This window comes from Triturus cristatus, chromosome 6 (genome assembly GCF_964204655.1).
Source record: "Triturus cristatus chromosome 6, aTriCri1.1, whole genome shotgun sequence".
Lineage (NCBI taxonomy): Eukaryota > Metazoa > Chordata > Amphibia > Caudata > Salamandridae > Triturus > Triturus cristatus.
In genome coordinates this window covers 1,035,219,985-1,035,243,342 of record NC_140589.1, presented here as the reverse complement: position 1 = coordinate 1,035,243,342, position 23,358 = coordinate 1,035,219,985, and the positions used below count along the sequence as shown (strand labels likewise).

Genomic DNA, 23,358 nt, shown 5'->3' with positions numbered 1-23,358 from the left:
TAGTTTGCCAGCAGGATGAAAGTTACTTCTGGCCCTAAATTAAGACCTAAATTTAACAGTAATCTTATGATGAGATAGACTGATGGTGCTACCGTTGGTACAGAAAATAATTTGTTACAGGACTTTTCCTCTGTGAATGATTGAAGAGGCGATTACTATTCATTATCTGCTTTAAATCGACTGCTAAATCATATGACCCATCTAGGGGGTTTGGAGCCAGTGATACTCTACCTACTAAACAGAGGTGCTCAATTGGTCACCCAAAGGGAAGAGAATTGTCTCCACCCTAAAACGTTTATCATTCTGTGTGATAAAGACATGATTTCTGAAAATAGAACTTTTTTGTTGAATTTTGTAGCACAAGTAGACCATTTAAAGATGGTAAGGAGCAGCAATATAAAGTTAGTCGAACTGCTAAGTACTGAATTTAAGAAGAGAACAAGGGTTGTCTTTAATTGGCCTGTAATTGCCAATCTGATAATGAATAACTGTGAATTGTTTTATTTCTAGAGGATTGATATGGTGCCATAGTATTCAAAATCACTACAATGAATAGGCCCAAGTATTCGACAATCTCAGTCTTCTAGAAAATTGCAGTTTTGGCAGAGGAATTGGTGTGCAATGCATAATCGACCATAGTATCTTGTAAGTCTGGTATTGAAAGGGAATTTCTTGTAGGTCAGAACTTAGGCCTTAATTACGACGGCAGTCGGTCGAACCTCTGACCGCCATCGCACCGGGCAGGAAACCTCCGGACAATGAGTCGGCGGTCCCATCCACCCAATTAGGATGAAGCCACTGTGCAAATGGTCGAAAGTGCTTTTTTCTACTGTGGGTTGTGCTGCAGCCCTTTTCCTGGGCTGCAGCACAAGCTGCAGGAGAAAAAAGCCCTTTGTGTACATCGATGCACCATGTACCAGGCACCATGTGGTGCCTGGCACACGGTGCATGAATGTGTGTGGGGGCAATACATGTGCCTCCAGGACGACTTAGCAGTGGCCCACAGGGGGAAAGGGGTCCTGCTTTGAGCCCCAAAGTCAGTTTTGTCTGCCTTTCCATGGCAGTCGGAGGGCCATGAAAAGGCAGTCAAAAAGGGTCATTCTAATCCCCACAGCGGTGCCTGCGCAGGCACAGCCTCCACTGAAAGGATAGGATTACGACCACGGCCCCGACAGGATCATGGATTCTGTCAGAGGTGGCAGTCTTTCCCCCAACCACCGGCGGTCTGTCAGTGGTGGTCCCACCACCATCATAATTAGGCCCTTTGTTCCCCAGTTGAGGGATGATGGTATGTCACAATGGCATTGGTTGGTGGGGGAACTAAACAATGATAAGGGTTCTAGCCAACTTCCTTGTGACAACCTATTTAACAATTCTACCAAAATCCTCTCCTGGAATTTAGCAGGCTGCTCCAAAAAATGTGGAGAAAATTCTGAATCTTGACCCTTTAAAACCAGATATTTTATGTTTCCAAGAGCCTTGGGTAACCTGGAACCTCGAGGTAAAGATTATTTTGTTATTGCCAGTCCTGCAAAAAGAAAAAATACAGGAACAGGCATGTATGTGGTGGAATAGTCACATTGATGAGTTCCAACTATTAGTAGTCTTATAAGGTACTTGATCATCCATCGATGCGCTCTGCAGAATCACTATTTGTTTGGACCCTACCTCGCCAATACCTCTTACTGTTGCTCTGGGCTCCGGGCATTGCTGAAGGTCTCTCCCCGCCGCCGCATTCTTCCCCACCAGCGCGGCCGCAGTGAGGGAGGGACCACAAGCCCCACGAGCCTTTGCGGCAGGAAGCCGCCACCGCCAGCACTCATTTCGCGCCAGGAGGCGTTTAAATCTCGAGGACATTCTCCGCGTCGCGGGATCGCGCGCGGGTGGCGCCGGGTAAAGCCCGGGACAAGGGCGGGACCGTCTGTGGCCGTCAGAGGCCAAAGGAGGTCGGGCCGGGCCACCCCTCTTGGTCCTGCGACTCTGCCACTCCCGGTAACGTGACTTTTGGCTTTTCATTCTGATTGACCTGGTGTATCATACGTGTAGCATATTGCTTGTTACATCACATGTTGTGATTTGCATGCATATATCCCTTCAATGGCAATGTCTACGCGTTCGGGTAAGGGAGGTGCGTTAGGCGGGGCGTCAGTAAGTGGCACTTTAGATCACTTTATAATACGTGCTTATTCTGTGCTTGAAAAAGAAATTGCCATCACAGAACGCCGACTTTCTCTCGACCTGCTTAAAGACAAACGCTCCTCAATGGGCAAAATTGCATCAGCTGTTTCCCCTGTCCCAGATAATATTCAACCAGATGGAATTATAACGGGGAACACACAACACATGCTGACTAGTGCAGATGCAAATCCTGCTAGTCTTATAGACCATGGTCCCCAAACACAGCTTGATTTATCATACTCTGCCCTCTTGGTCACTCCTCTAGTCGCCCCTGAATCTATTAACAATATAACTCCCTCTCCTGAAACTTTTGTCTCCCCCGAGCCATCTACTATAGCAGGCCCAAAATCCGCTCCAAGTAAAAGAAAAAGAGTGGGTAGTGGCAATAACGAGGACCATACAAAAGCACCCAAGAAATACAAAAGTAAATCGCGCAATAACCTTGACAAGAAAGTAGGTGGCATAGCCCCTCCCAAACTTCACCAACAGAGGACTAGATTATCCTCTGTACATTCCACCAATCTGGTTCCCAAAAATTCTGTAGAGCAGCCCTCCTCACATCCTGAATCACAAGAAGATCTAGAATCCCAAGTTTCTCTTGTTGGTCAACTCGAGCTACTCATTAAATCCCTCATACTTCCCTTGATGGAAAGAGTAAGAGCATTGTCCGAGAGGCTTGTGAAATTTGAGCAGGCCTCTCTGGACAACTTCTTTTCTATCAAAAAAACCTTATCAAGTTATATTCAAAGATGGGCCAGGATAATCCTGCTATCGTTGACCCCCCCCAAATTATCCACAATGACCCTACCTCCCAAGCCGTTCCATCGCATCTAAATGCTGCTTCATGTCCAGGGCCAAAGAATGGAGCTATCTCCTTCGGTACCAAGCCCCCAGCATCCACATCCAACCTGGGCAGCCTATCCACAAATAAAAAAATCGGTCTCTGGTCCGATTGATAGTCCCATAACCCTTGAAGCATCGGGACGCAGGGTAAAACCCGCACAGAACTCTTCTAAATCACCTAGTAAAGACCCCGTGCAAGCCCAATTGAACGACGTTGTTACCTACCCTGAACAAAATTTACCCCATATTAATCTTCCACCGGAGTGCCTACCCTTTGTTGCCGTTTTAACAGGAGTCCCACACCTTAAAGCTGGCAAGCCAGAATCTTTCACCGAGTTAAAAAACAAAACAACACACTGGCTGAATATTAATAGGCCACTCCCTAGACATCTGGATGGTTACGTTCTTCATGTTAGAAGGGTTTCTTGGGTGGGTAACAGACCAAAGAAAATGTCTGGCGATTGTGTCATTGTAAACTTTAGGGATCCCCGTGTCACCAAGCTAATCTGTAACCATCGACAATCAGGTTTTAATACCAATGGCATAGGATGTGCAGATTTAAGCCAATTCTATTCAGACTCTGTGTACTTCCATCACTCACATTCCCTTCTCCACTTGCCTCATGATGGGCATTTTAAGGGAGATTGGACCCCCAGCGATAATGCCCATTTTCCATCTGTTCCAAATAGATATTGTGAACCCTATGGTCGCTATGATTCTTATTGACATGGAACTTTTGCTGGGGATGGTACTCACCTTTTTGTAGGAGTCCAAAATACTGAAGATGTTAATGTGCTTACTGATCTAGCCGGGGATTCCCCCCAAAACATTCTGAGCTCCCATGCCCAGCAGCATAGTCCACAGCCTATCCCAATTCATCAGGATAGTAACTACTCTTTGCCGCCCTCCTTGCACAGCTTGCCTCAGGCTATTCCTAATTCTCCTATTCCTTCCATAACACGAGATCTAGCCATTGACGTTTCTTCTTTTAGGGTTCTAAGCTGGAATGTAGCTGGCCTCGCCAGCAAATTAGATCTTCCATATTGGAACTCTCTAATAGTGCCCTATAGCATCTGTATTTTCCAGGAGACCTGGAGCATAGTGCCCTACAGTATTCAAATGGAGACACTGTTCCTGAAGAGACAAAGGGAGGAAAGAAACGAAAAGGTCTAGGCTAATATTAGGCCCAACTATCTAAGGATAGGGGGGCACTCCTTAGTTTCTCATGTTGCCCTCACACACCCCGAAAGATGTCATGCTTCATCATTGGGCGTTTGCTCCTCGTCGGGCCGGCGCTGCAATGCCCTACGGGTCCCCCGAAGGGTCACTTTAGCGGAGATCTTTTTGAGAAAACGCCGTTTGGTGCATGCGGGTGTGTGGTTTGGGTCCTAATAAAAAAGAGCTGCGTGGTGGTGAAGTGTGTTTGTGAAGTGGTATCCTAAAAATGTCTAAGGGTTACTGAGATAAGTTTTAATGTGAATAGCACCCTTGACATAATAAAAGACCCGTAGGTCGGGTGTTACCTTATCGAAAATAATGTATCGATGGGTAACTTATGTGTGGTCAAGCGGTCGACATGTTTCGCGCCCCAACGGTCCAGAAAGGATCCCTGGCGCTTCTTCAGGACCAAAAAAAGAACGTAAAAGTGAGTGTGTTCTAAGGGATACTACCCTCAGTTTACTATCCGGGCGAACACTCCGTAGTAGCACTGCTCTCAGTGTGAGAGTCAGGTCGCACCAGGATAGACAGCCTAAAGGCACGGAGAAAAGTGCTCCACAGATTAGGGGACGAGCGTACACACCTTCTAGTGAGTTTAGCTCTGGCGTGGCCTCTGTAACACCTACCCCAGTCGTCCTCCTCCCTGGAGTGCCCTACCACATGGTCGGTTACACTACCTTCTTCGTACCGGCCACTTTACCCTCGACAGGAAGAGGACGCCGCTCGGGTGGTCTCCTGATTTGGGTTAGTATTTCCCTTGGGTGCACTATTAGGCAGGCCCACATTGTTTCTTCTGACATCTTAAGGCTCACTCTTAAGGGAACCCAGGGAAGGAAGTCTCTTGATATACTTAATGTCTATGCCAGGGGTCTTAATGGTGGTGCCCTGTCACCTGCACTCACACTTCTTGAGGGTGAATTACGTAAGTGTCACCATGCATCCCACATTTTGGTAGCAGGAGACTTTAATTGCTCCTTTGAGCCCCTTGCCTCATTAGATCTTCCTGATCTTCTTGAGGACGACACTAAAAGAGGCATCCCAATACTATCATTGCCCCCTATCAAGAGATGGACCAAATCAGTCGTATTTATGAACACTATGACTCTAGAGTTTGGATTAAGGGTGGCAAACGGTAGAACACCTTCTGATCTCCAAGGCACACATACCTATAACAGGATAAACCACACCTCACGGATCGATTATATACTCCTCGATCTTAATCTTTGGGCGTATGAGATGGATATGGAAATAATCCCCTCATACGATAGCGACCACAACCAGCTATCCCTCAGTATTAAATCGCTATGGGAGGAAGCATATGGGTCTCCGCTCCCTTCAGCAGCCAGCCCTATGCAAACCCATGAGGTACGTCCTGCTAATTGCGAGAGGCGCCTTAAATGGCGTAAAGTGAGGCTGGATGATGAGAAAGTCGAATTGATAAGGTCAATACTGCATGCAGCACAAGATGAGCTGGCCTCACCAAGCACCCATGAGACTGCTTGTGATAAGGCTTCATCTGTCTTCCAAGACACTATTAATAAGCTGGGAAACCTATTTCGAGTACACAGCAAAGGTGGCCCACCGAGAGGTGAGGCCAAGCGTACTCCTATGGACGGCTGGTACACGCAAAATTGCAGGAAGAAGAAATCTGCCCTAATTGCGGCTCTTAAAACCAGGATTATACCCAAGATCCAGATGGCTAGGAAGGACTATAGGATCACTGTCTCTAATGCCAAAAAGTCTTGGGAAGAACAGTACTGGCAGGCATTACGGGAGGCTTCCCTCAAACATGACCCTGGTTCCTTCTGGGATACAATTAGATCTAAAAACAGACCAGCCCACGAACTCTTAACATGTAATATTACTAGCACGGCTTGGTTTGAGCATTTTCTCAAACTTTATTCTTCTCGGCCCGAAGATGTGGGGATGTCCCCTTCTGAAGGGGTGCTCTCCTCTATGGACGCACTGAGCATTGACCCCTTTACTGATAGGGAAGTGCTCTATGCCATCAAGTCCATTGTCCCCCTGAAGGCAGCTGGCCCGGATGGCATTCCTGGTGACGTTCTTAAATTAGATCCATCTAGATGGGGGAAGCTCCTTTCTACCCTAATCAATGCCATCACTAATGGTGCCCCGGTCCTCGAATCCCGGAAGGGGGCCGAGGTCGTTCCCATTTTCAAAAGGGGCGCTAGAGACGATCCAGCTAACTATCGCCCAATTAGTCTGATCGACTCATCCCAGAAGGTGACCCGGAAAGTGATTTTGGAGAGGATCTTATCCTGGGCGAATGACAACAATATCCTCTCAGACTATCAAGCAGGCTTTAGGGTCGGGACAGGCACCATAGAACAGGTCTTTAGACTGTTTCTCATCTATTGGAAGGTTGTCCTTCTTGGAAAGGGCAGCCTCTATCTTGCTTTTATAGACCTTAAAACAGCATTCGACCTTGTTCCCCGTGATACCTTGTGGCGTGTCCTGGCCAATATGAATATTCCTTCTTATTTGCTGGCTCTATTAATAAAACTTCATGAGGGAAATTACACCCAAGTGCGCTGGGGCCCTCAGGGCCAGAAAACAGAGAGAATCCCAGTGAACAGGGGCGTCCGCCAGGGATGCGTTCTTGCCCCTACCCTTTTTTCACTTTATGTGAACGGTGTAGTGGATCATCTGAAAAAAGTTCCTTCTGATGCACCATCCCTGGCGGGCGAACGCATTCCAACTCTCCTGTTTGCTGATGACACTCTTCTGTTGTCCAAATCACCCATGGGTCTACAAATTCTTCTTGATAGTTTTCAGACCTTCTGTAGTGCTAGAGGCCTTATCATAAACACTACTAAAACAAAATACCTAATCCTGAATCCACCTAGAAAATTAGGGCGGCCCCCAGTCTTGAATGCGGTTACCCTTGAAAGGGTAAAAGAATTTGACTATCTGGGCATTCGTATTACAGACACTATGCGCTGGTCATCCCACTTACAAAAGATGCTTCTAACCCATAAGAGGGTTACTGGTGCCCTCCTTAGGGAACATCGTTCTTCTACGTCTAGGCCAATAGCTCCAGCCCTGGATATATATAAAGCAAAAGGTGTGAGCTCGGCACTCTATGGTGCCGAACTATGGGGCTTAAATAATATTGATGAGCTTGCCAAGTCCGATTCTAGTTTCTATAAGGAACTGATGGCACTTCCACAGAGCACTCCTATAGTGCTTCTACTAATGGATCTAGGGGGCCATGCAATGAAAGACTTGGCAAAAGTACGCCCCTTACTCCTTTGGGCCCGGCTTTGGCGGACTCCTGAGCTAGCCAAGTAAGCGGAAGGCCTATCCGAAATACTGTCTATGCCTTCCTGGCATAAAATCAAATGGCTGAAAGCCGTAAAGGCCCTGCTTTTTGACCTTGGCCTTAAAGACGCTTGGGTAAATAGAACTTCACCCCCGAAAGCAGAGTTAAAGAAATTATACTGGAGCTGGGTGATTGCAAAAAGGAATTCTAGCTCCCATGGTGGCAGTAGAACTACTGAGTTTCTTATGCTCAAAGACGAAGTGTGTTATGAGCCTTATCTTGACATTATCCAAAAGTCGTACGACCGAGCCCTCTATTTCAAGTTTAGGGTTGGTACTCTTCCGGTCCGCGAGCTGACCGCACGCTGGAAACCACCTTCCCAGACATCACCATTTTGCCCTTTTTGCGAGACCAAAGTCGAGTCAATTGTACATGTTTTATTTGCATGTCCCAAATACAAAACCCCAAGATCTTATTGGCTTAAACCCCTATGTAGAGCCCTGGGTACACGCGACCATCTCACAGCTTTGCGCATCCTGAAATCAGACGCGCGATCTCTGCACGTCTGCGCTCTATCGAAATTTCTGAGGTGGTCTTGGCTCATAAGAACTAAAGCCCTTGTAGCCCTTAATTAACTCCTTCCGTGCTCATGATGGAACCACGCCGTCATGAGCCACGGTTGCCGTGTGCTCATGACGGAGTGGTTCCGTCATGCTGCGGCCGTTGGCGGCCGCGCCGCCCACGCGGCGCTAATTCCCCGCCTGTGCGGGCGATTAGCGCTGTGGGCGGAGTCATGACGGAACCACTCCGTCATGAGCACAGCCCAACCGTGGCTCATGACGGAGTGGCTCCGTCATGAGCACCGCGCCACCGCGCTGCCCCCCCCGCACGCCCCAGCGCTGCGGCGGAATTTCCGCCGCAGCGAAGGGGTTAAGTAGGCTGATTGTTTTTATTGTTTGTTTATACTCTCTTTTTAAATTGTCCTATTTATAATGTTTCTATGTATTTTTAACTTTTTGCTCATCCTGGGAAACATGACGACATTGTACTCACATGGCCTGTCTTTCGGTCTTACAAATTTTGTTCTGTATGTCACACTTGTATGTACTTTTTAAGATATGTTTTATCGAAATAAAGCTTATTTCATTCATTCACTACATTGCAAAGTTTTTTCTAATCATAAGAGTATAGTACGTCCCATGTCTTAGTTTATCTTGGTTAATGTGTATGTACACCCTGGTTATGAGACTAATGCTCTCATAAAAAAATTATTTAGTATTATAAAGGCCATTGCAGCCTAGAAGAAGAGCAGAAGGAGTAGTTTCTTACCTGTAACTCCAGTTCTGTAGTAGGGGTATCTCTGTTATAGTCATAATCTATGAATAGTCCCGCCCATGTGCGGGGACCCCGGAGCAATCAAAATATCTCTTAAGCTGTCCTGCATTTGCAAACCTGCAAAGACACTTAAGAGACAGACAAAATAATTACAGCCTAATAACAATATGGCTGCACTGGCCAGCACTTCATCCGAAGTGAACACAAAAGCCAAAATAAAGTTTAAATGTCATTTTTGTTCACATCTGACATGTTCCTTTATTGTATCACACTCCCTTCACCAAAATCCCTTTAAACAATAGAGAGGAAGGGGTGGACAGACAAGCCCTATAGGCTGTCATTATGTGTCTGCTAAAAGGATACCGTGCCTTTAAGGAACTCTCCAGAGACCCCCGGTATCCCAGGATGCACAGCCAAAGCAAGTTACTTTCAGTTCTTTTTGAAGGTGTACAACAACATGCCTGATACTGTCAGTTTACTCCACCGGGGAGGAGGGAGGGTCGCTTATGACTATAACAGAGATACCCCTACTACAGAACTGGAGTTACAGGTAAGAAACTACTTCTTCTGTAGTAGGGGATCTCTGTGTATAGTCATAATCTATGAATAGAACGGCAAGCCCATCCCAACCAATAAACAGAGGTGGAGTAAAAACCGAACACCAACAAATTACTGTGCAAACAAATTCCTCAGCGAAGCCTGTCCAACCTGCGCATCTGCCCTAGCATCAGAGTCCAGGCAGTAATGCTTTGTAAACGTATGGACCGACTTCCAGGTGGCAGCCTTACAAATGTCAGCGATTGGAACATTCCTAAGCAAAGCTGTAGTCGCTGCTTTGCCCCTAGTCGAATGCGCTGTAGGCTTACCCCCCAACGTCTTATTAGCTTTCCGATAACAGAGCTGAATACAGGACACAATCCACCTGGAGATGGACTGTTTCGAGGTAGCTAGACCAGTTCTTACCGAACCATAATTTACAAACAGTTGATCCGACCTGCGGATGTCTTTTGTCTTATCTAGATAGAATTTCAACACTCTACGCACATCTAGTGAATGCAGAGACCTCTCCGCCGGAGAGGAGGGATGCTGAAAAAAAGTAGGCAAAGTTATCATTTGATTTACATGGAAATCAGATATCACTTTAGGTAAAAACTTAGGATGAGTACGCATTACCACTTTAGAAGCATGGAATACAGTATACGGCTCTTGACAACACAGAGCCTGAATCTCCCTTACTCTCCTGGCCGATGTAATGGCCACAAGGAAGGCAGCCTTCCAGGACAAATACTGCAGAGAAGCCTTATGAATAGGCTCAAAAGGCTCCCTCATTAGTCTGGACAACACCACGTTCAATTCCCATGGTGGAGAAGGTCGTCTAACAGGGGGGAAACACCTTACGCAAACCCTCCAAAAAATCCTTAATCACAGGGATTTGAAAAAATGAGGTTTGGGAAGGACCCTTTCTATACGCAGTCAAAGCTGCAAGATGAACTTTAATAGACTGAAAGTTAAGCCCAGATTGAGCTAACTGCAGCAGAAAAGGTAGAATAACATCTTCTTTACAGGATGTAGGGTCAATGTCCTTTGCCGTGCACCATAAGCAGAATCTCTTCCACTTATAGGCGTAAGAAGTCCTCGTAGACGGTCTCTTCGCCTCTTTCAAGATCTCCATACAGTCCTGAGGTAGGTTCAAGTGTCCATACTGTACTAGCTCAGGAGCCATGCTGCCAAACTCAACGACGAGAGATTGGGGTGAACCATCTGTCCTCCGAATTTCTTGAGAAGGTCCGGCCGACACGGCAGGCGCCGGTGTGGTAGAACACACCGGTGAAGAAGGTCGGTGAACCACCATTGCCTCGGCCACTCCGGAGCAATCAGGATCATCCTGGCTCTGGATTGCGACAGCTTGATCAGCACCGCCGGAATCAGGGGAATGGGTGGAAAGGCGTAGAGAAAGCTGTTTGACCAGCTGATCCATAGTGCATTCCCCAGTGTCCCTGGTTGGTAGTACCTGGACGCGAAGTCGCGGCATTTGCTGTTTTCTGCCGTAGCGAACAGATCGATATCCGGAGTGCCCCACTCTGCGAAGACATCTCTGAGCACGTCGTCGTTTAGCACCAACTCGTGATTTTCTTGGACGAGCCTGCTGAGCGCATCGGCTTGGGCATTCTGCACTCCCGGCAGATGGGTTGCTGTGATAGTTAGGTTCCTGGCCACCAGCCATTTCCAGATTGTCTGTGCCTCCCGAGACAGCGAGCGTGAACGGGAGCCCCCCTGCTTGTTGAGGTAATACATGGTAGTAGTATTGTCCGTCTGAACTAGCAGGGAGTTCGTCTCGAAGGAGGGATGGAACGCCTTCAGGGCCAAGTGTACTGCTCTGAGTTCCAAAAAGTTGATGTGGTAAGTCATCTCCGTCTGTGACCATATCCCCTGAATCTGAAGAGGGCCCAAATGCGCTCCCCAGCCCTGGAGAGACGCATCGGTCACTATGGTCTGGACCGGAATATCCTTGTGAAAGGGAGTCCCCTTGCAGACATTCTCTTAGGAGCACCACCATTTCAGAGACTGTAGAGCGTGTTGGGACAGATGAATCTTGTCCTCCCAACGCCCCCACCTCTGGTCCCATTGATCCTCCAGACATTCCTGCAGAGGCCTCATATGCAGACGTGCATTGGGAGTGAGAAAGATGCATGAAGCCATCGACCCCAGTAAAGAGGCCACCGTCCTCACAGTAGGAGAGTGGGCTGAGAGGAGGTGCAGGGCCTTCCAACGGATAGATAAGCATCCCTCCTCCGAAGGACACACGCTTGCGTTCAAAGTATTGACTGAGGCCCCCAAGTACTGGAGACACTGCACAGGGATCGGCACTGACTTCGTCATGTTGCTGTGCAGTCCCAGGCGATGAAGCAAGGCAGCTGTCCTGTTGAAATGACACTGGGCTTCCTGGTACGTGGAAGCTTTGATCAGCCAATCGTCCAGGTAGGGATACACAAACACTTTGTTCTTCCGCAAGTGTGCTGCCACTACTGCCATGCACTTGGAGAACGTCCTTGGTGCAGACTTCAGACCAAACGGGAGTACTGTATACTGGTAATGGTTGTTGCCTACCAGAAACCTCAGGAACTTGCGATGCTTTTGTGCGATCGGCACATGAAAGTAAGCGTCCTGCAGATCTATGGCGCACAGCCAGTCTCCTCGATGCAACTGAGGGTAAATCTGATGCAGGGACAACATACGGAACTTTTCTCTGCGGATCCACTTGTTTGATTGACGCAGATCTAGAATAGGCCTGAACTCGTTCTTGTCCTTTTTTCTGACGAGAAAGAACCTTGAGTAAAGACCTTTTCCTTGTTGCCTCAAAGGAACAGTCTCTATCGCCTTCTTCTTTAACAGAATGTCCACCTCCCACTGGAGCTCTCGCACCATGTAGGGAGAGCGCACTGGTGGGACCTGTGGAGGCGGGCTGGTGAAACGAAGACTGTACCCATTGCAAACAATATTCAGCACCCACTTGTCGTGAGTTATTGTTCTCCACTCTGCCAGGTAGTATTGAATACTTCCCCCCCACCGGAGCGGGTAACGGATGAAGGGGAAGTGACCTTTCAGGGCTTCGACCCGGCCGGGCCTTTGTTCCCCGACGAGGATTGATGCTGTCCTCTGCCCCTCTGGCGCTTTTGAAAGGACTGCCTCAGGAACTGTTGTTGTTGCTGGTGTTGTTGTTGTTGACCAGACTGACGCCCTTGGCCGCGTTGTTTAGAATAACGCCTGCCATAGGAACGGAATGATCTCTTCTGTTCCTTGGGTTTTTCCAACCCCACGGCTTTCAGGGTTTCTGCTTCGGCCTTCATGCGGGCCATTTCGTCATCCGCATGAGACCCGAACAACGTCGTGCCAGAGAAAGGTAAGTTAGCAATCTTTTGCTGCGCTTCAGGCTTTAGAGAGGTAAGTCTCAGCCAGGAATGTCTCCTCATGTGTACTCCATGACAGTACCCATGGGCCGCCAGCAATGACACATCCCCCGCTGCACTGATGATCTGGTTGGAGACCATCATGCCCTCGTTCAACACCTCCTGGAAGTCTTCCCGTTTATCCCTAGGCAGGGAGTCAGCAAACTGTTGCAGGGAGTCCCATAATGATCGGTCATAGCGACTCAGCAGAACGGAGGCGCTAGCAGCCTTCATAGTCACGGCCGACGTAGAGCACATCCTCCTCCCCAAGGAGTCCATCTTGCGACTCTCCTTATCTGGAGGAGCTGTGGAAGAGGGCGACGTGGCATGTTGCTTCCTAGCCGCAACCACAATGACAGAGTCCGGGGGAGGGTCCACCCTGAGGAACGCCGGGTCCGAATCAGGGGCCCTGTACTTCTTTTGCAACCTTGAGGGAGCAGACTTAACCACGGCCGGTGTCAAGAAGACCTCCATGGCTGGTTCCTCCAGACCTGGAACCAAAGGGAGGAGGGGGCGTGATAGATGCACCTTGTGCAATGTCTCGAACATCACAGAGGTAGGGGGAACTGGTACTGTCACTGAGAGTCCCAATTTTGCCGCCCCTCTCATCAGAACATCTTGGAAAGTGGCAATATCATCCACTGGCGAGATTCTAGTAGGCGGCGTGTCCGATAACGTGGGGGAAAGCCGTCCAGTGCCAGACGAGTCCGAATACCTCGTGCCTCTGGATCGAGATATATACCTCCGTCGTCCATGCCTTGTGTGAGTGGACGATCTGTGTCTGCTCCGTGACCTCCGGCGCGATCTTGAGCGTGATCTCAGTCTCATAGGAGCCACTGGCCGCCAAGGAGAAGGTGGGAGCTGTGGCACCGGAGGCGGTGGCAGCGGAGGTGGCGTAGGTCGCTTAGGAGGCGCCACCGGGAGCCGGGGGTCAGGTGGAGGAGGAGGAGGAGGAGGAGGAGGAGGAGGAGGAGGAGGAGGAGGAGGCGTAGTATGCTTCTGAGGCCGCGGCTGAGGCTACGGGCCTCCATCACTCCTCACCGGAGAACCCGGACTAGCCCTGTCCGGACTTCCGTCCACCCTTCTCTTCTTTGCGGGTCTACCCCCTGAAGAGGCCGAAGTGAACGAGGGAGAGCGTCCTCCTCTCCTAGATCCACGCCTGTATATCGTAATCACCGAAGTGTCACCAGTCCTTGACGTCGAACCGTGCGTCGACCTCGTACGGCTTCTCCTTGCCGCTGAACGCAAACGGCGTCTCCTCGACGTCGAACGGCGTCCCCTGCCTTTCCTCGACGTCGAGCTTCGTTTGACGGCGAGCCTCTCGACGTCGACGGTGAGCGATGTCGCCTCGACGGCGATCTCCTTCGCCTCGACGGCGATCCCCTTCGCCTCGACGGCGATCTCCCTCGCCTCGACGGCGATCTCCTTCGACTCGACGGCGATCTCCTTCGACTCGACGGCGATCTCCTTCGACTCGACGTCCGTCGCCGGTGTCTCCGCGTCGATGTCGTCGACCTCGATCTATGAGTCAACGGCGAAGGAGGCGAGCGGGCTCGCCTCGACGGCGAGCGGCACTGTCTGCGGGGCTCAGTACGACGTCGATGTTGTGTCGACGTCGACTGTGAAGCCTTCGACGGCGACCTAGTCCGAGGTCTCGCCGGCCCCTCTCTCGATGTCGAACGTCGAGGACGCCGAGATCCAGAGCCCTGGATCGACGGCGAACACACCGGTGCCGTACCTCTCGCCGTCGACGCCGTCGTCTTCGACGTCGAACGGGATCTTACGGCCGGTAGGCGTCGTATCTGCTCGTTTTTCTGCCCGGAGGTCCCTCCAGAGGCTGAAGCATGGGCAGAGGATGGGGAAGGAGATCCTCCATGCCCAGAAGTCCCACCTGTTCTCTGCTTCTCCTCTCCCTGAAGGCGAATCTTCTCTCTGTCCCTCAGGGTCCTCTTGGAGAAGGTCTTGCAGATGTCACATGTAGCAGGGACATGTGAAGATGATAAGCAGAGAATACAGACATCATGTGGGTCCGTCTTGGCCATTTTCCTCCCACACTCAGGGCATTTATCAAATAAAGCCATGCTAAGAGTGGGTCAAACTGCACCAAACTACAGGATGCAGCAGAGAAAGGCTCTAGACGTCGAATGAACAAACTTTTATCTTCAAAAACCAATTTTAGGCCAAAATATCCACCCAAAAGGGTAGAGCTCAATGCTCCCGGGTCCTGTTAGCAGGAGCCGGAAAAAAGAACTGAAAGTAACTTGCTTTGGCTGTGCATCCTGGGATACCGGGGGTCTCTGGAGAGTTCCTTAAAGGCACGGTATCCTTTTAGCAGACACATAATGACAGCCTATAGGGCTTGTCTGTCCACCCCTTCCTCTCTATTGTTTAAAGGGATTTTGGTGAAGGGAGTGTGATACAATAAAGGAACATGTCAGATGTGAATAAAAATGACATTTAAACTTTATTTTGGCTTATGTGTTCACTTCGGATGAAGTGCTGGCCAGTGCAGCCATATTGTTATTAGGCTGTAATTATTTTGTCTGTCTCTTAAGTGTCTTTGCAGGTTTGCAAATGCAGGACAGCTTAAGAGATATTTTGATTGCTCCGGGGTCCCGGCACATGGGCGGGACTATTCATAGATTATGACTATACACAGAGATCCCCTACTACAGAAATATAATAACTGTAGGAGATTTTAACACCAGTATTTCCAACCATACTATTAGATTGTCCTCTAAACATAGAAAGGGAGGAGGCACTGAATATTCGGTTGCCAACCTTCCAGTGAGTTCCAGAGTAAATAATAGAGGGTCCCTTTTGCTGGAAGCATGTAGGGAATTTTAGGCAAATATAGTAAGTGGTAGATTAGTTAATCACACCCCAGCCCGCCCGATTCATAATGCACACCTCTATAACTGACTATATTATAGGTTCGTATTCAGTTTTTCCCTGCCTAAAGGAATTGATGGTGATCAATAACATCTGGAGTGATCATAAAATTGTATCACTCACTATTAATCGAAACCCGGAGTCTATATCTCCTTGGTAGATTGGAGAGGATGAAGTGGTACACCTAAATGTCATGAATGGAAGGGTATCTTGCAAACTTACCCTAACAGGAGAGCTAAGAAGAGCATTAGAGAAAATTCCTAAACAAGGCTGGATTTCAGTAGATACTTTTAGAGGAGATATGCAAAAATTTGTAAGGAGAAATTTAATTCTATCAGAGAATACTTGTGAAATAATAGGACGTTTGGGAAAAATCCAAATAGGGGCTTCATCTTCAACAAGTTGATCAAATAACTACAAAGGCAGCAATTCAGTTACTACTCAAAAGAACGTGGCAAGCTCATACATCTTTTAAGAAGAAGAGCTAGGTGGCTGCTTGTAGAAAAAAAAAAAAGAACAAGCAGAGAGAATGTGGGTGAAAATTACAGAAACCATCTAGATCCTCCTGGAAGAATATTAGGGAATGTAGTGGTAGCACCTGTAAGCCTAAAATTATTTAGCATTTCTAGTGTTGAACGGTGCAACTACATTTTCATTTTGAATGCCCCAAATAATTAGGTTAATAATTTGATGGGCAGTAGGTTTCCTAACTTTCGGCTCATTGATATGGAAAGCACTATTCTCACTTATCCATCTAGGTTACTAGTCAAATATATTTTTCTTGGTGCTAGATGCACAGGGGCTAGAGGTCCTGACCAGCTGCCTACTACTATCATAAAGCTAGAACCTGATACATGGGCTATCTATCTGGCACGGTTTAGAAACTATTATGTTACTGGGGAGATCCCAGATTCCTGAAGGGGCAGTATTATACTTTCACTACATCAAAAATGCCCTACTAAATATAGGCAAATCACGCCACTGGATGGCATAAGGAAGATTTTTGCAAAATGTGTATTAAATAAGCTACAGAGCTGGGTCGAAGAAAAGAAAATCGTGTCCCTGGAACAGGTGGACTTGAGACCAAATTGTTCAACTCTAGATAACATAATTGTGTTTCATTTAACTGTGGAGAAGTATTTCCAGAAGTGGGATATACCAGTCTACGTGGCATACATTGATTTTTCCACCGCCTTTGACCGTGTGGACAGGCATACCCTGTGGAGGAAACTTAGGGCTCTGGGCATCCCAGAAAGTCTACTAAAATTGATCATAGCTCTACACACTTCGACGTGGTGTCATGCAATGCTTGATGGTAATCGTGGTCTTAAAACTGAAACCAAAAATGGCCTTAAACAAGATGTTTATTGGCACCCGTTCTCTTTTCTTTATACACTGCTGATTTGCCAGAGTTGATGACCCGTGTTGGTGGTGTGATGCCCCAGAGGTAGGGTCTTACTGTATGGGAATACTACTTTACGCGGATGACTTTGTGTTAATAGATCAGACAGCTAAAGATTTACAGAATTGTCTGTTTTTTTATCACCATATACTGATAGCCTGAAGCAAGGGGGCATTTTGATTCCTGTTTGACCGTTTTGCACACCCTGGCGGGAGCCTAAGCCCAGGGTGCCTCCTCATACCATCTTGTGCACCAAACGCCTGCCCGCAGCTGTAACTGGGACCGCTAACCACCCTGGTGGGACTGCAAGTCCCAGGGTGCAACACGAGGCACATCATCCTTAATTCCGCTGCCTCAGGCGAAGGGAGGCGTTTCAATCGCGCTATAAAGCGCAGCCTCTCCCCCCGCGGCACGGGATGCGTGCCTGAAGCAAGGGGGCTTTTCGATTTCTGTTTGACGGTTTTTCACACCCTGGCGGGAGCCTAAGCCCAGGGGGCCTCCTCATACCATCTTGTGCACCAAAAGCCTCCCCGCAGCTGTAACTGGGACTGCTAACCACCCTGGTGGGACTGCAAATCCTAGGGTGCAACACGAGGCACATCATCCTTACTTCCGCTGCATCAGGCGAGGGGAGGCGTTTCCATCGCGCTTTAAAGCGCAGCCTCTCCCCCCGTGGCACGGGACGCGCGCCTGAAGCAAGGGGGCTTTTCAATTCCGGGTTGACCATTTTGCACACCCTGGCGGGAGTCTAAGACCAGGGTGCCTCCTCATACCATCTTGTGCACCAAAAGCCTCCCCGCAGCTGTAACTGGGACCGCTAACTACCCTGGTGGGACTGCAAGTCCCAGGGTGCAACACGAGGCATATCATCCTTACTTCGGCTGCCTCAGGTGAGGGGAGGCGTTTCTATCGTGCTTTAAAGCACAGCCTCTCCCCCCCCCCGCGGCGTGGGCCGCGCCCGGGCCAAGGGAGGGCCCATCCTTGCCCGTCATTGTCAGGAAGAGGCAGGGCAGGGCCACCCCCTTTCATCTAACTGTCGGACTGGGCTGCATATCCCTGACAAACCGAAAGGTACTGTGCCACATGTCACTGACTCTTTTAGGGTTCTTTCTCTTACCTCCTTGTAGTGCTTGCATAGGAACCCGGGACACATCGTGGCGAAACTGATTCATGCAAACATCTAACCTTGTATATTGTGGGTAATACACTCTAGGGGCGTATCGTAACACATTGTCTTTGTGCGACGCACTAACTCAATTTGGGCAATAACACCGGTAAAAGGAAATCAATGGAAGGAGTGGGGGCAAGTAATGGCCCGCATGGGGGGTAGGGAAGGGGAAAAAAGCCAAAAGGTCAAATAAACGTGCTGTTAATAATTGTGTGATGGACAGGATAGACACCCTCATCCACGAGTGCGAAGACATTCTAGGCACAGAAACACCAATACATAACTCTAACACGCAATTATCATCCCAAAGTTCCAGCATACCACCCACACCCATCATTCCCTCAATGTTTTTTAAGCAGCCTAAGAATAAAGTATTGAAGTACAGTGACGAAACACCAAGAGAACTCACTGAGGTACAGACGATAGACCTTTCCACCCAAGATACACCTTCCCGTCCCCTAACTTCGCAACCTAAAACCAGTCCATTCGGCCCCCCCATCCATTGCATGAATTGGTTTGCAGTCTTGGCAGACATTACTGATACCTCGGTGGCCCAGATCACTTCACCATTGCCCCCATCCCAAACTGTGAGTAGAGAGGAGGCGGCTTTATCATTGCAAGGACTATACCAGCTTGTCGTTTCTCTTAGACAAGATATAGGAGCTATGAGAGCTAAGATCGACGAACTTGTCGACACAGTTAAAATCCTGACCCCAAGCAACACCTCTTACAAGCACAAGCAGCCTTTATGTCCTGCGGTAGATGAGCGCCTACATGCACAGCAAACCCATCTCCCAATTCAGGTTGAAAGAAACCAAATAGGTGGCTGACCACTTGCACTTGCCTCAACAAAGCATGATACAGTATTTCCACCTTCCACCATAGGACAGTCTGCGGCCTTAAAATCTTGCCCCTGGAATCTAGTTTCCATGCAAACCCCTGTACATTGCATTACCCCTACAAGTGCACCAGCAATAATGTACCCAATGGTTACTAATTTACCAAAGAGGAATTATCCTCACCTCAGCCCTTCACCCAACACAAGCTGGGGTGTTATGTGTGGAAAACACTCCACACGGAACATATGACACTCCGCAATCACTAAAAAAATCTCTGTCATGGGAAATTAAAAGCCAGCAGAGGAGTGATTCCCCTTCTAACACATAGCAAAAGAAATAATATTAACAGTGACAAAGGTACTGTGCCAAAACACACCCAACACAAGAGAACAACATACTCATAATAAGTTGTATATAATATTTCATAACTGTGAACTGATTTGGCTATTTTTAACTGTGAAATGTGATAACTTATGATGCTTTTATGGCCTTTTTGGAGCCGAAATAAAGTTTAACAATGCAATGCATAATAAGTGAGCAATGAGAAATGTAGCAGTCAACACCCAGAGTGTTGGCAGCAATGTGTCTCTATGCTAGACACACTTGGCGTGCGACACAGTTTAAACAGTGATATATGATGAATTCGTTTTTGTGTTCTTTGGAACTTGAATGTCCCTATTTTTATTAATCTGTGGCTGAGCTGCAAGTATAATAAGTCTCCATGTCTCTCGCTTTGAGAGTTGAGCAGACAATTAAAAGATGTAGAGTCAGATAGTGTGGGAAATCAAGAGTAAAGATGATATACTGTTTCCTGTCCTCAGTCACAATGGCGTAAAGCTCTGGCGATTTTTTGTCAAATTGCAGGGACTGCAATTCAAGGCAGTTTCAAACTAGGACAAGCAGCTGGGAAATACGGGCTCCAGACCATGTCCTACAGCGATTTTCAACATAGTGCAGATACCTCTAGTGGAAGAGGCATGATGACGGACGCAGCTTGACTCAAATGCCACACTTGATGGCAGAGGTTCTTAGAAAGACAAATGTCAGGGATCAGTTACAAAATTCCTTTGAAATATGCACATTTCTTCCACGCTTTTCTCATCCAGATAGTACTGAGTATTCTCAGGCTAAGTTGATACAGCATGCAAGCTACCTTCAAAGAAGGCTCTCCTCAGCTCCCTGGCACCAAGGCATCCTGGAGCAAATTCATGCAGCAGGCAGCCTCTTCTAAACAAAAAGGAGTCTAACTCTCCCTGTAAAACCCAGGACACTAACTCTTCCAGCTCTGGAGACATGCGCTCAGTAAATCAGAGATCAGTCCATCCAAAGGTTCAGATCCTTCAAATTGAACAGGTCTCAAAAGGCAAAACTGGATTATTTCCTCTCCACAAGGTACCAATATCAATTGCAGACTACAGCAAGGATGCATACTCTCACTATTCTTCATATTGGTTACCTAGTACCTGTTATTGCCATTTACGACAGCCACAACACAGACTACCACATGCATATTAACTTCCATTTGTCTAGCGTTTTTGCTTTTTTTCTCCCAAAGTTTTATATAGCGCAAACTTGCCCCAAAATCAGGTATCAGAGCACTTTACATGTGCACCAGTTGCTTTACATGAGGACACATTCATTTTTTTAGGCAAGGGGAGGGAGATTAAGTGCTTTTCCCAGAATCACAATATGTTGAGCGTCGTTGCAGAGACTCAAACCTCGGTTCCCCCAATTTGAGGTCGACCGCCCTAACCGTTAGGCTACATCCTCTCCCCATCCTACATCTTCTTTATCTTTAGCATGAGAGACCACCTAGCTCACTCTCAAAGACTCTGAAACTCAGAAAAATGCCAGTGTCAACATAGTTACCACCTCATATGAACAATTTTACAAACAAATCTATTTTTCCACCTAAAAGTCCAGCATGGACTGCCTTGTCTACTGTACATTAGCTACAGGGGTTTTCTCCACCAAAGATGACAACAGCTTCAAAACAATGTCAGTCACCTATCTATACTTGGTGGCTGATACCCAAGAAAGTCAGCTAACCAAAACAGACTTTCAGATTGCACCACAAATGACAAGAGTTTGGAAGGAAATGGGGTCGAACTCTATGTTCAAATATTTTCTCCTTATGGAAAACCTTTCACTGCCTCTGTTCCCGTACACAGATCATTTGGAAAAGGTTGAAAACGCTCATATTCTGATAGGCGTATTGTCTCCGTCCAATTTAACTTGCAGACTGGAAAAATGTTCTATATCACTCGTCAAACATGATTTACGTCTCCTCTGTACAATCTCCTCACCCTTACACTGCACTCTCAACCAGCTAACAGGCGGCATAAAAGCTAAACAAGGACAATAGTAAAACATACGTATCAATAGCAAACCATTGAAATAATGCACAACCAACGCCTGCACAGCCACCTCACTAGGAGAGTACTGCAAAGTAATAAAAGGTGCACACATTTTATGCGTGAGCACAAGCATAGTTATGGGAAGCAAAATAGTAGTCTGCACGATAAATAAAAGGTACCCTACTTTAAAAATTAAGCAATGAATGAAAAGGATGCAATGTGCTAGTGGAGAAATATAGCTTTAGTTACACTGAGCCAAAGTAACTAGTTGTGTATGGCACGTTTTTCAAAGGCCCTATGATTTAATGAATGTTTGAGGAGTGCACGTATATTCTTGAAGTCTGAAATATAAACAGATCGGATACATAATGCATAGCTCATTATAAGAAAACCAAACATAATAAGCTAAGAGATGCATTCAACTTCTCTTTTTTCGGAAATACAGATGTAAATAAATCAGTTACCATGGAGTAGAAACGAAAAATGTACTGTGTCTGCAGTTAACATTTACAATGCTAGCAAAATATGGAATTTGGGATGAATCATACCATTCTGGGTTTCCTTCAGTGTGTCTGTGCTATTGAAACTTCCATCAGAAGATTTCAGTCCATTTTCGTCAGATTTCTAAAATAGAGCAGAAACATAACGAATATCAGAACAGACCTCCACTGAAATCAATGAAGAAGAACAGCGCCAATTATGGCTGGTACAGAACCTCTGCTCCAACATCCCAATGCTAGTTTTTGTGTCTCCTTGTTTGCTTTTACTAAATTCTAACCTCAGTCGGTGAAATATTCTAATAGTAGTATAGCCATTATGCTTCGGGCTATAACAGTTATTAAAAACCTTCTATCTCATTAGAGGTCCTCGACGCCTAGAACTAGGGAAGAGGGCCTTTGACAACCATTATAGCCCTCAGCAGCAGGCCGAGGAATAAAATATACAAACCCTTTAAAGCCAATTAGTGTGAATGTAAAGAAAACAATGTAGAGCCGTTTCTTTTAATACTTATCCTTTTGGTCTTTTTGCAATAAAATAAAATGTGCATATGCGCTGCTAAAACAATAAGGAAATCCGAATGAAAGAAAAACATTTTCCTTTGTCCTGAGGGCCTATACAGAAAATTCTGCTCAGGATGGCAGAGATGGTGAATTCTGAAGTGAAACATTTCTTCTAGAAATTGCACTGTTGATATTGGCTCCTAGATAAGCATCTGTAGAACAATTGGAAGCTACTATGAAATCTCAGATCAGCAGGTAGAGTGTTTCAGAGCGAAAGTATCATAAAGTTGATAAAGAAGAAATATAGTTATATTCGTATTCAAATACTTTATTTCGGCGTATAAGGCCATAAAAGTAAGAAAACAATAATATACAATACATGCATCAAAAGAATTTAAAAAAACATTCTCCATTGCTCACATTGTCAAAATGTATGTACATGTAATCTATTACAGTTCGTATTGGATCTAGGTAAGTACCACTTTTTTTCTTGATAATCTAAAAATTGCCCTGTTAACTTGTTCGCTTATAAAGTGCCTGGTCAATGTTATAGTTAAAAAACACAATTTATTCTATGATAATGATTAGTTCTTACAAAGTGCATGTGCAGTAGGTGTAATGTGGTTCAAATTGTTTCATTATACCACAGGACCATCAGCATGAATTGATTTATAGCCAAACTGTTTTAAAAAAAGCTACTAGAATTTAGATATTATTTAAAATTCCATAAGATGTCTGTAATAAAAAGCTATCAAATCTTACAATCATCGAATTGTTACTAAAAACTTGGAAACTAATACAGTACATGTAGATTTAAAAGGCTTCAGTTTTTACACCAACACTTTTACTATTTCCTTTTAAGTTTTCATTTGATCTTGGCCAAAATATACAATTC

At 46.7% G+C, this 23,358-nt stretch overlaps 1 protein-coding gene across 1 annotated transcript in view; it reads right to left on the bottom strand.

The window, feature by feature from the left end:
* The window catches only part of ARHGAP18 (Rho GTPase activating protein 18), a 730,387-nt gene that overhangs the window by 412,579 nt on the left and 294,450 nt on the right, over positions 1–23,358 (bottom strand). Inside the window, exon 4 of the mRNA XM_085611821.1 lies at positions 22,011–22,086. Coding sequence (XP_085467947.1) covers positions 22,011–22,086 — 76 coding nt within the window. The remainder of the gene's footprint in view (positions 1–22,010; positions 22,087–23,358) is intronic.